Source organism: Sesamum indicum, linkage group LG8, assembly GCF_000512975.1.
Source record: "Sesamum indicum cultivar Zhongzhi No. 13 linkage group LG8, S_indicum_v1.0, whole genome shotgun sequence".
Classification (NCBI taxonomy): domain Eukaryota; kingdom Viridiplantae; phylum Streptophyta; class Magnoliopsida; order Lamiales; family Pedaliaceae; genus Sesamum; species Sesamum indicum.
Window position 1 is genome coordinate 21,292,190 of NC_026152.1, and position 15,624 is coordinate 21,307,813.

General features: G+C 37.7%; 3 protein-coding genes across 5 annotated transcripts; all 3 read right to left on the bottom strand.

The window, feature by feature from the left end:
• LOC105169928 lies at nt 1,721-4,353 on the bottom strand. Its single transcript, XM_011090481.1, has 3 exons — nt 4,026-4,353; nt 1,966-2,051; nt 1,721-1,849 (listed from the first exon to the last, which is right to left on the bottom strand). The coding sequence occupies exons 1-3, from the start codon at nt 4,351-4,353 to the stop codon at nt 1,721-1,723; spliced, it is 543 nt and encodes a 180-aa protein (XP_011088783.1).
• Nucleotides 7,030-7,893, bottom strand: LOC105169929. The gene has a single exon (XM_011090482.2). The coding sequence runs from the start codon at nt 7,891-7,893 to the stop codon at nt 7,030-7,032; it is 864 nt and encodes a 287-aa protein (XP_011088784.1).
• On the bottom strand, nt 8,839-14,780 carry LOC105169839 (probable serine/threonine-protein kinase At4g35230). 3 transcript variants are annotated; one of them, XR_002287628.1, is made up of 11 exons: nt 13,982-14,780; nt 13,679-13,814; nt 13,188-13,321; nt 12,952-13,057; nt 12,491-12,576; nt 11,707-11,895; nt 11,145-11,309; nt 10,944-11,057; nt 10,386-10,709; nt 10,066-10,235; nt 8,839-9,296 (listed from the first exon to the last, which is right to left on the bottom strand). XR_002287628.1 is itself a non-coding variant. In XM_011090380.2 (9 exons), exons 1-9 carry the CDS (start codon nt 14,312-14,314, stop codon nt 10,455-10,457), a joined length of 1,518 nt encoding a protein of 505 aa, XP_011088682.1. In that variant the 5' UTR covers nt 14,315-14,779; the 3' UTR covers nt 10,306-10,454. The 3 variants fall into 3 exon arrangements, 1 of the variants encoding a protein (XP_011088682.1); XR_848455.2 differs by lacking the exon at nt 8,839-9,296 and having other exon boundaries at nt 9,814-10,235; XM_011090380.2 differs by lacking the exons at nt 8,839-9,296; nt 10,066-10,235 and having other exon boundaries at nt 10,306-10,709; nt 13,982-14,779.

Here is a 15,624-nt window from a genome sequence, read left to right on the forward strand (position 1 = left end):
GAATAAATATGTTGATTGTGAGGCAACTGAAGCAAATCATGAATGCTGTCATACAAGTTTTTGAGGCCATCTATTCTGCCTCTCACTGATGCCATAGATGAAGAGGCAGCATCTGAGGATCTTATTCTGGAGAAGTTTTCGTCAAACTGAGACAAGGCTGGATATGATCCAGAGGGCAAGCTAAGAGAACGACCATGGTGAAGGGCTTTTGATCTCAAAGGTGAGAGTGCCATTGCTTTTTCTGGGTGAAAATGAGGCTCTGGATTGAAATGCTAATTGAGTGAAGGAAATTGGAATGCCTCCTATTATGCATTTGCTTAATGTATATAGGGGTGAAGAGTACAAAAGGAACTCGTGTTTCTGTTGTCAATGAGAAGCAACGTGATTTTGATCTGGATTAACACTTATTACGGCGATGTCCATGCCATTGTTTCCCACCAGTAGAACCAAGAAAATTGTTTATTTTCAAGATCCCATGGGATTATCCTTATATATTCTGTTTGTAGTCTTTCTATCTGATAAGATATGAAACACAATAATTAATCTTCTGTTACTTCAATATGAGAGGTGCTGCGTTTATTTATATTTTCGAAGCAATTTCTTATGAGTGAATGCATGATTATATAAATTTATTTTTCCTCTCAATTTTATGTTTATCCAGTGTTCCTGCTCCATCATGCGCACCTCTACAATGTGTTCTCATCTTTTTCTTAAAAAAGTCAGTGTTTTGTATATTGCTTTATCATTTGTATAATTTGTGCATATGATTTTCTTAGCATAATTGCACATGCAGCTACGTAATTTCTAATGTATCACACGAGTGGCTCTGACGTTCTTCTTGTAGGTCAGACCAGCCCAGGACGCCCAGTAGCCCGCATTATTAGGATCTGGTCTTACCTTTGGCCGTCATATAGCAACCATTTTTCTATAGATTGTCAATGTATTCTTACTGTAAATTGATAATCAACTATCTATCTTGAGGAAAAACAGTTCCAATGTTCTTCCTCTCACATCTCTCCCATGTCTTATAATCTGGCAACTGCATTAACGTTTGCAAAATCTCCGTCATTTTCAGTCTCTTATAGTTATGAAGAAAATAAAGCAATGTTATACAAGAATGTGACATAAGTTGTTCAACATAAAGAAAAGACAAAATGCACATGTTTTTATCTTCTAAAACTAAATGCATGTGTCATTCAAAATTCCTCCACATCTACTTAATGATTTTATCAGTACTTGTTCTCTGCTCAGGGACAATTTGAATCTTGACAACTCTGATTTCATTAAATAATCCAACACCCTCGTGTGGCCGGCATATTATTGAAAAGTCTTAACATTATCAACATTGTATAATAGAAGAAAATCATGCATCTCCTCTGCATGTGGGTGGACAGATCATTCTGTCTTAAAAAGTTTTTCATGCCAAAGTATAGCTAACAGATTGTAGATAAATTCTAGATCAATTATATTTTGGTGCTTTTTGTAGTTAATGTATGAATGAAAAAGACAATTTCAGTATTTTGGATTTGGCAAAAACTTGAAGAACATCGATAATTGCATCATTGCACAAACATCAGGAAATTGGACAAGCCATTTAAAAGAAATCATTGTAGTTTCTTAACAGTCATGGGAAAATATACAAGTATAATTTTCATGTGCAAGTATTAATAAAACTTGTTCCCCGTATACAACACTTTTGAGTCTCCCATGAATATGCTGCCTAATGCTTGAGAATGTTGAGGAGGAAAACGCTGGTTTTGATTAACTGCCTGAACATGAATTCCAGCTCTTCTTCAAGAATTTGAATGCTTGACTCCATCTCCTTTAAGATATTCGCAAGCTCCTGAACCTGAGTTGTATCATTTTCTTGCCTCAGTTGCAAGAATGAATCTAGTTTCTCGAATTCATTCAAATATGTCTCTTCACCTTGGTGTGATACTTTCTTGAGTGGATCAGCTTTGATACCAGTGACCAGCCACTCTTCCTTGCTTGCAGTTTAGTCCCCATTGCATATGACAACAAAGACTCGAGCAGGGAAGATGTAACTGATTCTGCATCACTTAACATGTAAACAAGAGACATTGTTTCCTCATTCTTCTTTAAGGATAAGAAGTTCTCTTTACTTCTGTAAATTCTTATGTTTGCCAAAGACCTTTGGATCATTTAGCTGTGCTGCACGTCTAATATAGTCATCCAAGGTTTAGTCAACCCATTTCTCTTGGCATTCCCGTGAAATGATCTGTTGATTGTGAGGCAATTGAAGCAAATCATGAATGGTGTGGTACAAGGTTTTAAGTCCATGTACTCTGCATTTCGTTGAAGACGGAGATGAAGAGGCGGCTTCTGAAGATCTTACTCTGGACAAGTTTTCATCAAACTGAGACAAGGCTGGATATGATCCAGAGGGCAAGCCAAGAGAACCTACATGGTGAAGGGCTTTTGATCTCAAAGGTGAGAGTGCCATTGGTTTTCTGGTGAAAATGAAGCTTTAAGTTGAATTGCTTTGTGGGAAGAAAGTTGTGATGTGTCCTAGCATCATGCAGTGCTCAATATATATAGGGGTGAAGAGGACAGAAGGAATCCACTGAACATGAAGTTGGGTGATTTTGATCTGGATTAACTATGATTCTGGCGATGTCTATGTAATGATCATTAGAACCAAGTTGATTATATATTTTAAAAAAATATGGGGATTTGATCCATATTATCCCTGCACATGTGCTGTTTGTAGTCTGCCTCCTGTAAGAAGAAATGATAACATCACAGCTCTTCTTTTGTTTTCATTGCTTCCATGTGAGTGATGCCGTCTAAAATAATATTTTCCAAACAATTCCTTATGGGGATAGATCTCCACTTGACTTCTAATATAACTCTTTAAGGCTTCATAATATGGTACAATGAAGATGCCATTTCGCCTTTTTTCTGCTACCTCAGTAAAAAAACTACCTAATACCAGCATGATTAAAGAGTTTATCTAATGGCTAATTTTGAATAAATTAATCAAGTATAGATTTTCTTCTGCTGCTTTTTTGTGAACACTCAAACGTGCAACTGACATCTTAATTTTTATGGATAGCACACTATGGGGATCTTATCCATGAAATGTTATTCCAAGAAGGATAGCGTCGTCATCCCACATTTCTTTCCAAGTCAGATTTATCAGTCACAATCACCTAGTGCATGTAATTCTCATATTATTCTTGAACTATTTGATCCGGTGCGTTGATGTCCCTAATGTTCAACCTCTTAATTCCTAAAGGTGTGCTGTTTGCCGTCACAAGGTGACTTGAATTGTTCAACAAACAGAAAACATTTTTATTTTATTTTCTGCGTTGAAAGCCTGAAAGCATGTGAGATTCACGATTATCTTTTAAAAATCTCTTTAATGCTTTGGTCAGTAGTTGTTCTCTCCTCAGAGACAATTGGAATCTTGACAATTTTGTTATCATTAAACTATACAAGGCCCTCATGCGGTCTGCATTATAATATTCTTTTAAGGACGTTTGTAAGTGAATCCATCATTTCAGGTCATACAAGAAAGTAAAAGGAGGCAAGTTTTCTTGAGGACGCGCTAACTTGGAACCTAAAAATAGGCAAACTCATTAAAGAGTTCTCAATTATCAACCACACTCAACGAAAAGAAATCTGTTCTAGTCCCCTTGCAGCTGCCAGCACCATTTTATTGCAGATGGCTGGATAAATGACTCAGCTTTCCCATAGTACAAAAGAATAAATTTTTAAGTTACCATTTTAGTTTCAGTTATTTTACTGTTTTAGTTGCAATTGTGTAAATCTGACAAAGCTGGAAGAGCATAATTGTGTCAACACTTGAGAACTATAGTAGGGTCATGAATGAATGAACATGTTCAAACATCAGGAAATGTAGAAGAAATGTTTATAGTTTCTTTTTAAGTTAATGATCAGAGTAATGTACAGGTATGAGGTGACATTTGTTGGTAGAATACAAAATTTTGTATCTGTCAAGAATCTATTGACTAGTGATTGAGAATGTTGAGGAGGCAAACTCTGGTTTTGATACTTTCTAAACAAGAGTTCAAGCTCTTCTTCAAGAATTTGAATGCTTGAGTCCATCCTTTTCAAGTGATTCAGAAACTCATCTACTTGTGTATTATCTTCTCGGCTCATTTGTAAGACTGCATCCACCTTCTCAAATTCGTTCAGATCTGTCTCTTCACCTTGATATGATCCTTTCTTGGAGAGCATCAGCTTTGATACCAATGACCAGCCAGGCTTTCTTGCTTGTACCTTAGTCCCCGTTACGTGGGACAACATAGACTCAAGCAGGGAAATGGTAACTGATTCTGCATCTATTAACATGTAATCAAGAGCCATTGTTTCACTATCTTTCTCCAAGGATAGGATGTTTTCTTTTCTTCTGAAACTCCTTAAATTTTTCAAACTCTTTTGGATCATTTTCTTTGATTTCCTTCTGGAGGTAAGGTAACCTGGATGCCATGCATGTCCTTTCTCCTTATGGCAGAAAGAAGCTCTTGTACACCTTGCTTCATGAGTGAGATGAGATCCTTAATTATGCTGCAAGCATCCAAAATTATAGTGTAATCATCCAATATCTTTTCAACCCATTTCTCTTGACCTTCCTGTGAGATGATCTGTTAGTTATGCGGCAGCAGAAGCAAATTAACAATGCTTTAATACGAGTTTTTAAGGCCATTTATTCTTCCATTCATTTATGACCGAGATGAAGAGGCTGCCACTGAAGATCTTACTCCAGGCAAGTTTTCATCAAACTGAGACACTGCATGATGTGATCCAGAGGGCAAGCTAAGAGAACGGCCATGGTGAAGGGATTTTGATCTCAAAGTGAGATTGCCATTGTTTTCTCTTGATGGAAATGAGGTTTGAATTGCAATGGCTGATTGAATGGAGGAAAATGGATGCCTCCTATAATGTATTTGCTCAATATATAGGGGTGAAGAGGACAAACAGAATCCATATTACATTCTTAATCAGTGATGTAATTTTGATCTGGATTAACTATTATTCTGCCGATGTCTATACTATGTTCCCCCCTACCACGACCAAAATAATCGTATTACTCAAAACTTCGTGGGATTTATCCTTGTTATTACTCACTGCATATGTTCTGTTTATAGCCTGTCAGAAGAAATGACAACACTATAATTCACATTCTGTTTTTTAATTACTTTAGAATGAGTAGCGCTGGATTTATTTATGTTTTGCAAGAAAACTTACCTCCTTGGGATGGATGCATGATCCTGTCAATCCTGTTTTTTCTCTAAACTAATCTTTGTTCAATTCCCCCACCCCATCATGCCCTCCTCTACAATGAATTCTCAGCTGTTTCTTAAGAAATTCGAAGAGTTGTCTTATTGCCTCATGATATGTATAATTTATGCATATGGCTTCTTAGCATAATTGCACATGCAGCTGCGTAGTTTCTAATGTATCACATGAGTGGCTCTGTTGTTATTCTCATAGGGGCATACAAAGCTAGGACGCCCTCCAGCATTATTAGGATCCTGTCTTAACTCCGGCAGGCATATTTCAACCATTTTTCTGTAACAAACAAAGTATGGCACTCCTGATCATTGCTAAATCTCATTGTTTTCTTACTGTAGTTGATAATTAGCTATCTATCTTTATGAAGAATACTTCCAGGTCTTCTTCCTCTCACGTATCTTCTCTGTCTTGTAATCTGGCAACTTCATTAATTCTTGCAAATTACTGTAGCATGTAGTCTGCCAGGATCATCATTCTCAGTTTCTTACAGTTGTGAAGAAAATTAACGAATTATATGAAAATTTAAATCAAATTGCTCAGCAAACATAAAGACAAATTGCATATTTTTCTCTCTTGTAAAACTGAAAGTATGCTGGACTCAAGATTTTTTTAAATCTCTTCAATTATTTTGTCTGTAATTGCACATGCAGTTATGTAAATGGTGATGTATCACAGGAGTGGCCTAGTTGTTCTGCTTATAAGTGCATGCTAGGCCACGATACAAGCCTCCAGCATTGTTGTGTTTTGGTCTTAACTTTGCCTGCGCCATGGTTGCGAGCATTATGTTCTACTGAAATGGGGTTACACCAAATCTTAGTCTCACATCTATTCCCTGTCCTATCATCAGTCAACTAAATTAACTCTCTCAAAATTACTACATTATGTTATCTGGTAGAATATCCTTCATTCTCAGTCTCTCGCAGTTATTAAGAAATTTGAAGGATGGAATATAATAAGGCAACTTGAATTGTTCAATACACAGAAAAGACAAATTGCACATTCTTCTTCTGAAAGTTAAAGCCTGAGAGATTCAAAATTATCTTTTAAATCTGTTTAATGATTTGGTCAGCAGTTTTTCTCTCCTCAGAGATAATAGGAATCTCTGACAACTTTGATATCATCAAACTATACAAGGCCCTCGAACAGCTTAAATTATTATATATTTCAGAGAGTTAAGAAAGTACCAATCATTTCAGGTAATATAGAAAAGTTAAAAGGAGGAAAGTTCTTCTTAAAAACAAACTACATTGGGACCTAAAATTGGTAGAACAGAAGAAAATTATATGCTACACCTCCAGGCGGCCTCAAGCACCATTTTATTGCACGTGGCTGGTGGCAAAAGTATAGCTAAACAAATGGTAGAAAGTTCCTGGATCAAGTTTGTTCTGGTGCTCTTTTTGGTACTTTGTTATTTGGTTTTTATGAGAATTAAAATAATTAAATAAAAAAATTTGCTTCTGAAATTTTGAAGTCAGAGTTCAAATCTTTATTTATTTCACTGTGTTGTGGATTTCAGTATTCTGAATTTGAGAGCATCAATTTGTCAACGTTGAGAGTTGTTAGTTGCATCATGAATGAATTAACATGCTCAAACATCAGGAAATTGGACAAGCCATGTAGGAGAAATCTTTGTAGTTTCTTTTAATGCTCAAGGAAATGTACAAGTATATTTTCAATGTACATGTGTAAACCACGACTTTTTCCTAATATACAAAATTTTTTATCCATCATGAATCTAACTACTGCCTAGTGGTTGAGGATGTTGAGGAGGAAAACTCGTGTTTTGATTAACTGCCTGAACAAGCATTCCAGCTCTTCTTCAAGAGTTTGAATGCTCGAGTCCATCTCTTTTAGGTGATTCATAAGCTCCTCAACCTTTGTATCATCTTCTTGGGTCAGTTGCAAGAACGAATCCACCTTCTTGAACTCGTTGATATCAGTTTCTTCAACTTGATGCAGTACTTTCTTTGAGAGCACTAGCTTTGATACCAATGACCAACCACTCTGCCTTGCTTGCTCCTTAGTCCCGATCACATAGGACAACAAAAATTCAAGCATGGCAAAAGTAACTGATTCTGATTCTTTTAGCATATACACGAGAGAGATTGTTTCTTGGTCTTTGTCCAAACATTGGACACCATTTCCGCTTCTGAAACTCCTGAGATTTTTCAAGGACTTCTGGGTCATCTTCTTTGACCTCCTCCTTGAGGTCTGATAGCTCTGGATGCCATGAAAATCCCTTCTCCTCAGGGCTGAAAGAAGTGCCTGTACATCATGCTTCGTGTGTGAGAAGAGGTCTTTAGCTGTGCTGCAAGCATCCAAGATCCTAATATGACCATCCAGTACTTGTTCAATCCACTTCTCCTGGCATTCTTGTGAAATGATTTGTTGAATGCTGGGCAACAAAAGTAAATCAGGAAGGTCGCAGTATAAGTTTCTAAGACCATGTAGTATGGTCACCATTGATGAGAGTGAAGAAGAGGTGGGCTCAGCAGCTTTCATTGTGGCCAAGTTTTCATTGAATTGGGACATGGCAGGATGTAATTTAGAAGGTAAGCTGAGAGAACGGCCATGGTGAAGGGCTTTCGGTCTCAAGGGTGAGAATGCCATTCTTTGTTGAGATGAGGCTTTCAATTGTGAAATAGTAAAAGAATCGAAGAAACTTTCTGATGCCTCATATCATGCATTTCCTCAGTATATATAGAGGTACAGGGGACAAAAGGAATCATAAGTTTGTGTGTTGATGAGGAGTGGTGTGATCTTGATCTGGATTCACTACTATTCTGGCGGTGTTTGTGCCATGTTTCCCATCATTAGGACCAAGGAAATTATTGATGCACTTCTTTAAATTATGTATTTAGAAAATTTCAAGGGATGAGCTAATTATTAGTCAGTACACGAGTGCCATTAATATTTTGTCCTGGCCTAATAATAAAGAATTGCAGCATTGAAAACCATTGCTATGGTTTTCTACATAGAACCTTTGTGTGATGGATCAGCCCTTGAGATGGAACATAAAATGACAGATGAGTTGGCATTGTCGTGATCTCAGAGGCTCCACAAAATGGCGCCAAGGAGATGCATTTCCTGGTTGGTGGAGACCAGAAAGCTAGCTATGTCTCCCTGAAATTAAAAACAACAAACACAAACAAATATCTAGTGATACACGTCGAAACTATAAACTACTAGCGGGCATTATCACCTAAAACAGAGTAAAAATTGCCAAGAATAGATTTCTTTTCTAACATCTTCAAAATGCCATTTGATCATTTAACTAAGGCCTCTGGAATTTGTTCTCTGGTCATATGTATTCAAGCTAGTTCGTTTTTTGTCGGATTGTATACTCTATACTTGAGTTATAATTTTGCTGGCATAATTGCACGTGCAACTATGTTATCTATAACGTATTGCACGAGCGGCTTTGACTTACCGCTTCATCAATGCACACGAGGCCAGTAATATTATAATTTGCTCCGTGTGTATCTCAGAAGTATTGCGTCATATAGGCAGGTAGGATTTCCATCATTCTGAATCTTGAATAGGAATACTAGAAAATTGTGGATGTAGAAAAGACAAAAGGCACCACTTTTCCATTGCTGAAAGCGTGTGATATTACAAGTATCTCTTCATATATCCGTAATGATTTGGTCAGTCATTGTCCTCTCCTACAAGACATTGGTATCTTGAAACTGCTGATAATTTTTTTTTCTGGCCTTCTGTATCATCTTTGGTGCTTTCTTTCTCTAGGACAAGAACCCGCAAGTGCTTTCTTTTTCTAGGACAAGAACCCACAAAGATCCCCAGCATCTCATTTTCGCCAGCACATCTTGCTTTGCATGGAAAAGCAGATATTTGGCTGTGACACACTGACACATGCATCCACAAGCCTGAGATCCATCAAATACTTCTTCAACCCGTTTTTCTTGACATTCTTGGGCGAAAACTTGCTGTGTACGTGACAAAAGCAGCAAATCATCCGCACAATTATACGCATCCATGACAAGGATGAAGGCCTGTGAACAAAAGCCTTCAGCCTATGCAAATGCTCATTGAAATAGGGTATGAGAGGGTGTGATCTTGAAGGCAAGCTAACCAAACGAGGGTGATCTAAAATTTTAGAACTCAAAAGGAGTTGAGATCATCTTTTTCTTTTCTCAATGTGTTATGACTGGATAAGTGTAGAGTTCAAATCTTTCCTCCAACTTCGGCATTTCATCCTTTCATATCATGAAATTGAGGGGGGTAATCCCACTCTTAACTATTCTCGACAACGGATCTTGATTAGGGTGTAGGATGCTGTCAAGAGTGGTAAGCCATGTTTTGGCAATCATGTCTCCAACACACCTAACAAACATTTTTATTCAATAAACCAGCAAACATACAAGATTTTGTGTTGATGGGGCAATACTAATTCTCTTACTAATTTTGTAAATTAATCAAACGCCGTCCCTTTTATGTAACATAGAAGGAGAATTCCATTGTTTCTCATGTGTTTTTTTATAGGTTCTCTCATGTTTATTGATTCATATATCGAAGGACAACTGCTTTGTTCTCTCATGTTTATTGATTCATATATCGGACAACTGCATTGTTCTCTCATGTTCATTGATTAGGAAGGCAATTTGGCATTATTTTCTTGCATTTAGTTGTCCATATTATCGCACTTATCTAGCCAATGTCTTCCTCCAACCGTTTATGGCTCTTTCTTGATTTTCTTGAATCAGTACATGCCTTTTTTCGCCTTACCTAATACTCATCTCCACATTCCCGTTCATCTCATACCTCAATATAGATTTGCGCCGGTCTTTCATTTTCAATAGCTTTCTGTTCTCCAAAAGCAAGGATGGTACCGACGTGTCCTGAAACAAATTTCTCATCGTTTTCTCCTTTCAGCAAGCTTGCCGGAGAAACAAACATTAGGGTCAACACTGCTCATATCATCACTGGCAAAGCTGAGAAGATCAATAACTGCCATTAAAATCTGAAAGTTTGGCAGTTCACATATTTGCTTTTATACACAAATTCTACAGAAAAATGAATCTTTTATTAAGGCAAGAACATGTGTTGTATGATACATTTATGAGTGAGAAAGAAACACTAACTTCTCGTTCAGATTTACAACTTTGGGAAGATCGCATTGAATGAATAATCCATGATCAAAGGATCCGCTCTTATGATCCCCTCCCACCTTTTTGCCTCTTTTCTTCTAGTCCAGCAGCCTCCTTCAACATGTCAGCAGCATCCTGGTGCATGTCCAGTTTGGCAAGTGCAACTGACTGCATGTAGAAAGCTGTGGGCCAGTCTGGATAGACAATTTGTGCTTGCATTGCATCTCGAAGTGCAACATCAGGTTGATCACACATAAGATAACATAGACTGCGCCGAGCATAAACAGTGGGAGAAACCATAGTTCCGACATCTATAAACTGCATATGTAGAGTAAAAGAAGCCAAAACAGAGGATCCAGTTAATCAAGTTGTTTACGACGTTTGGCAGATTAATTTCGCTATATTTACTATTCAGCTCAACATGAAAACAGTATATGACTTATAAAAAGTTCTGAATTTCTTATCTTTTACATTCTTCTTGATTGTAAAAGTTATGTCGGCATATCACCAATGCAGAGAACAAATCTTCTAGAACAATTTCAGAATACCCACCTGAGAATAACAATCTATAGCAGCCTTAAAGTCCTTGTCGCGAAATGCATAATCCCCACGCTTCCTAGCATCCAACATCTCTCTCATCTGTTGTGTCCATTCTTGGAATGATAACTGGAAGGAAAAAGAAAAATACAGCCCTGAAGAATAACATTCAGAGTTCAACAAAAGCATGCATCCACATATTACAAGTCAAGTTACCTCATTGGTTCCTTCATCATCTCGGTAGTGCGTGGTAACCAAAATTTGGTGTATTGCTGTAAGGTCCATCCGGGAACAGGCCTCACCCATTGGTGAAAGGGGGCGCTGTGGCATTGGAGGAGCTTCTTCATGCTTAGAAATTCCAAGCATGACATAAGAAGGAACCTGAAACTCACAATCATGATAATTTGATAATAATTGCGCCACTTCATCCTCGATTTGTGCGAAATAGTTTAGGCCTCAAGGCAATAAGGACAATAACAGAGTGAAAAGTCGTGAAAATGTGATGTTTTTCATTTAACAGCTTGAAGTCTTATGATTCTAATGAGCCAACATTTTACTGCATCATCACCCAAAGTTTGAAGTGGCTGATCAGTGGATTAAGGAAACTATAACAAGCCTACTAATGTCTACTCTAACAAGCAGTATCACACATTGTTAACTAGAATGCGTTCACTATAAGCTGTATTGAATATAATATATCCCTCTTCAGTTCAGTATAATAATTGTAAAAACATAAAGTACATTTCCTTTTATGAGAAACTGAAGCCCAGATACTTACATCTGATTTTGGCTGTAATGGAGAAAGAGTAGCTACAAGATCCTTTATATTAGGCCTCTCCCTAGGTTCATATTGCAAACATTGAGAGGCAAGACCAACAACTACTGTTGCTTCTTCAGTAGAAAACTTCCCCTCCAAATGTGAATCCATCAAAAGTATAATGTTTTTACCACGTATCATATCAAGAGCCTGCATAAAAGCAACACACACAGTGATGTATTATCATTAAATAAAGGTGTTAAAGCTGCACAAACATTGTCAAACATAAATCTCTAAGAACAACTCTATTGCGGGGCATATAGTCCTCCAGAAACCTCTCCATGTGTCGATTAAACAAATCCGTAACTACATTACACAATTGGAATTCTCATAAAGCAGCAGCTAATACATAAAGACAATGCAACAGAGTTAACACTTGTTGTATACAACAACCTCTGTACATTGCTAAGCACTATGCTGCTTAAAAGGAATGAGCCATCCATATAAACCTATTGGTAAACAATTACACAAACACCAGTTTACTATCAAAAGTTACAATCATTTTGACGCCATACAATTGCAACACCATCAATTTTTCACCTAATTGTCCCTAGTAGCATCACATGGGATGTTATAATGACAGTAGTATACAGAAAACAATACCTAAAATCAATTTTGGCACAATATTGCTCATAGCCATTAGTACACATTGACTACAATGCTGCATATGCTATTGGTCCAAATATGGAATAAAGATGAAGCAGACAAAGAAACGGAAGCGAACATACGCCCACAAGCAACTCACATGACTTGGAGGTATGTGTTTTCCACTCAGCAGATCCAACAGGACAGTACCGAAGCTGTATATGACACTTTCCTGGGTTACCCTGCCTACAATATGCATATCACAGCAAATAAAGAGAATCACACATCTCGGTCAAGTTATTTGCGTCATTCTTGGGATTAATTGAATACATTCAAGCATAAAGATTTGCAAAAGGAGTCCTTGGATTTGTGATATGACTAAGAATTACAATGCCCATTGCCATTAAACCCCTTTTTTCCCCGTTACAGCAACCATAGACACACAACATAGCTGTACCTCCATGTATATTAAGACCTCATATTTCTGATTCATATAAGTATAAGTTCAAAAGGAGCATACAAGAATGCTGGATAGATTTAGACCAAAGCACAAGTGCCCACTTGCAAAATGAAGCATTTCCTTTTACACAAAAAACAAGAATATAAGCCAAGAAAGATCACCATTTTTCAAATATTCAGGGGGAGTGTAGGCAAGATTTGTGCTATAACTCTTCCCATCTCGACTATTTTTCATAAGCCCGAAGCATGAAAGCCGAGGATCACCGTCCTGCAAAGTCAAATTTGATATATCAGGGTCCATAGGAAAATACTGGACCCCACTGTAAGAGTGTGCCGTGCACAATCACATTAACAGGCTCATACTCTTGGCAACAAGGAAAGTAGGTTTATAACATCACCTCATCAAAGAGAACCCTGTAGGCATTGAGGTCATGGTACAAGGCATGGCCTTCACTGCTGCAATATTCTAAGGCTTCAGCTATATAAAGAGCTACTCTCAAGCGCATCGCCCATTCAATGGTCTGTCTTTCCCCTATCAAATTAGATGTTTTGCAAATGGTTTTCATCACATCTTGCCTCAGATAAAACAACACAGCGACAGGCAGAAATATAAGTTAAAATGCTCATGCCCTCATCTCTTAATCTCCAAAGTATTACTGTTTATAAAGATCATGCTCTAAACTGCCAACTTTCTAAAAGCAAAGGCTACATTCGAGTAATAATGTAATAAAGAGAAATTCCGAAAGAATCAATACATCTACCAAATACGCACAATAATTTTAGAGGAGATAATCCAACAACTAAGTACCAATGCATAAAATTGCAGCAGTTGAATTCCATTGCTTGAGTGCAATAATCAAGGAATGCAGTGAAAAACAAAAATACATACAGTGAAACAAATGCTTAGCAAGAGTATCATTAGGCATGTACTCTGCAACCAACAACCTCTCATCACCATCACAGCAATACCCTATTAAATTTGCCAGTCTCGGATGCCTCAACTTCCCAACAGCCCAAGCTTCCTCCTACAGGCACCAAAAGCACAAAAACATAAGTAGAAAAAAGAAAAAATAAATAAAAGAAGTATTTCGACTTCGTAAGAGAATTAGACTTTAGAGCCCCACCATACAACGCAATACATTTTATAAACATAAACACAGACAGAATTATGGCCATAATAGAAGTGCAATACCGCAAACTGTTTGGGGTCCGGCCAGGCCAACTTTGGAAACTTCTTGACGGCAATCCACCGGCGGTTGTGAAGGCGTCCTTTGTAAACAACATTAGGGGCTTTTTCACCGCTTTCTGAGACTATAAAATCCGGGGTGAAGCTATTTGTAGCAGTTTTGAGGTCGGCCAAGGAAAACTCAGCAAAAGATGGAATTACACCGGGGTCTGCTGGGACGCCGGCGGGAGGCGGAGGTGGGGTTCGGGCGCTTAAAAGTGAAGCTGGGCCGTGGTTTTGGGACTTTTCCTTCTCCGGGTGCGTCTCGGTTGGTGGAAATTTCGACGCACAGCAGCCCATAACTCACGGGAACTGTTGAAATGCCTGCTCTTTCAATCTCCCTCTTTATATCTCTTCCTCTTGACTTGGAAGTTTCCACTCAGAGGTCACAAGAAAAGCAGTACGGAAGAGAGAAACAGTTGTGAGGATTTTGGAACAGTAAAAAAGAAAAAAGATGGAATCTTTTTTTCTTGAAATGAAGCTGAATCAGTAGTTGTAATTGGTGTGTGTTGTCTCTCATGAATCTTGGTTACATGCAGTCGTCCCAAGATTTGGGACAGTGGTATGGTAGATGGATGGATTGGATGGGGTCACACAACACAGGTTTGAGTAGGGGAGGGGGGGAGAGGGAGAGAGAGAAAGAGAGAGTGGGTATTATGGGGGTCTTAATCTTAAGGCGTAAGGAAGAATGATTTGATTTTGGGTGGGGGTGGGGATATTTAAGCAAATGGTTTGATGTTGATGAATGGGAACGGCAATGGGGGATTTGAGGATTCTTAAGCACGTCGATTAGTGGGTAAAAAAATACTAATAAAGTAAGGCATCCAAACTCCGCGAGGAGGTGCTTTTTATCAGACTCTTATCGCAATAGACACGTGGCTCACTTTCAAGGATCCAACCAATTTTGATTGAGAGAGAAGGAAATTCTTGTGCTACATCAGCATTCAGACAGATTCTTGTTTTTTTGTTGAATGTGATGATGATCATCAACGGCGGCGGCGGTAGACATTGTCATTCATTCCTCCTACCTATTCAATTAGCGGCTAACTAGATTAAAGTAACAGTGTATTATTAATTAGATAGATTCTTGTCTATGTAAAAACTTGACATTTTTGTATACTTTTCATTAATTAAATTCATAATCCGATCAGAAGTTATGAAAAAGAAATTTTGAGTACCCTCACAAATGAAGATCATAATATCATATTATCAAATGATTGAATTTGATTAGTGTCGTATTCCTCATTCCCGCTGTAAATACTAACAAGTAAGAAAAGATGATGAGAGGCAAATAACATGCCTCATACATCTGTTTGCTTATTATGATTGCAAACAGACACATTTTGGAATACTATACGTTAATGGAGATGGGCATAGGTATATATATATATATATGTGTGTGTGTGTGCTCCAAATCAATGCCTTTTCTACCACTAACAAATAACATTAATCATCATCATCACATGATGGCTTCGCTTCTTCAGCTCTTCACTACCAATTAATTAATTATACAAATATTCACACATCCCAATCCCATCTATACTAATACCACTCCAACTTCACACCTCATCCACTCATAGATACTATTACCCAAAACTCATTTTAATCTC

Excerpts from the sequence above, each read along its gene's own strand:
- LOC105169929 (XM_011090482.2), bottom strand. The coding sequence starts at position 7,893 with ATGGCATTCTCACCCTTGAGACCGAAAGCCCTTCACCATGGCCGTTCT.
- LOC105169839 (XM_011090380.2), bottom strand. The coding sequence starts at position 14,314 with ATGGGCTGCTGTGCGTCGAAATTTCCACCAACCGAGACGCACCCGGAG. Across the intron at positions 11,058-11,144 it reads ATGATGAAGGAACCAATGAG|TTATCATTCCAAGAATGGAC; the intron begins GTAACTTGACTT and ends TTTTCCTTCCAG. Across the intron at positions 10,710-10,943 it reads CTATAGATTGTTATTCTCAG|TTTATAGATGTCGGAACTAT; the intron begins GTGGGTATTCTG and ends CTACATATGCAG.
- LOC105169928 (XM_011090481.1), bottom strand. The coding sequence starts at position 4,353 with ATGGCTCTTGATTACATGTTAATAGATGCAGAATCAGTTACCATTTCC. Across the intron at positions 2,052-4,025 it reads TAGAAAGTATCAAAACCAGA|AATCAGTTACATCTTCCCTG; the intron begins GTTTGCCTCCTC and ends TAAGTGATGCAG. Across the intron at positions 1,850-1,965 it reads GGAAGAGTGGCTGGTCACTG|GTTCAGGAGCTTGCGAATAT; the intron begins GTATCAAAGCTG and ends GATACAACTCAG.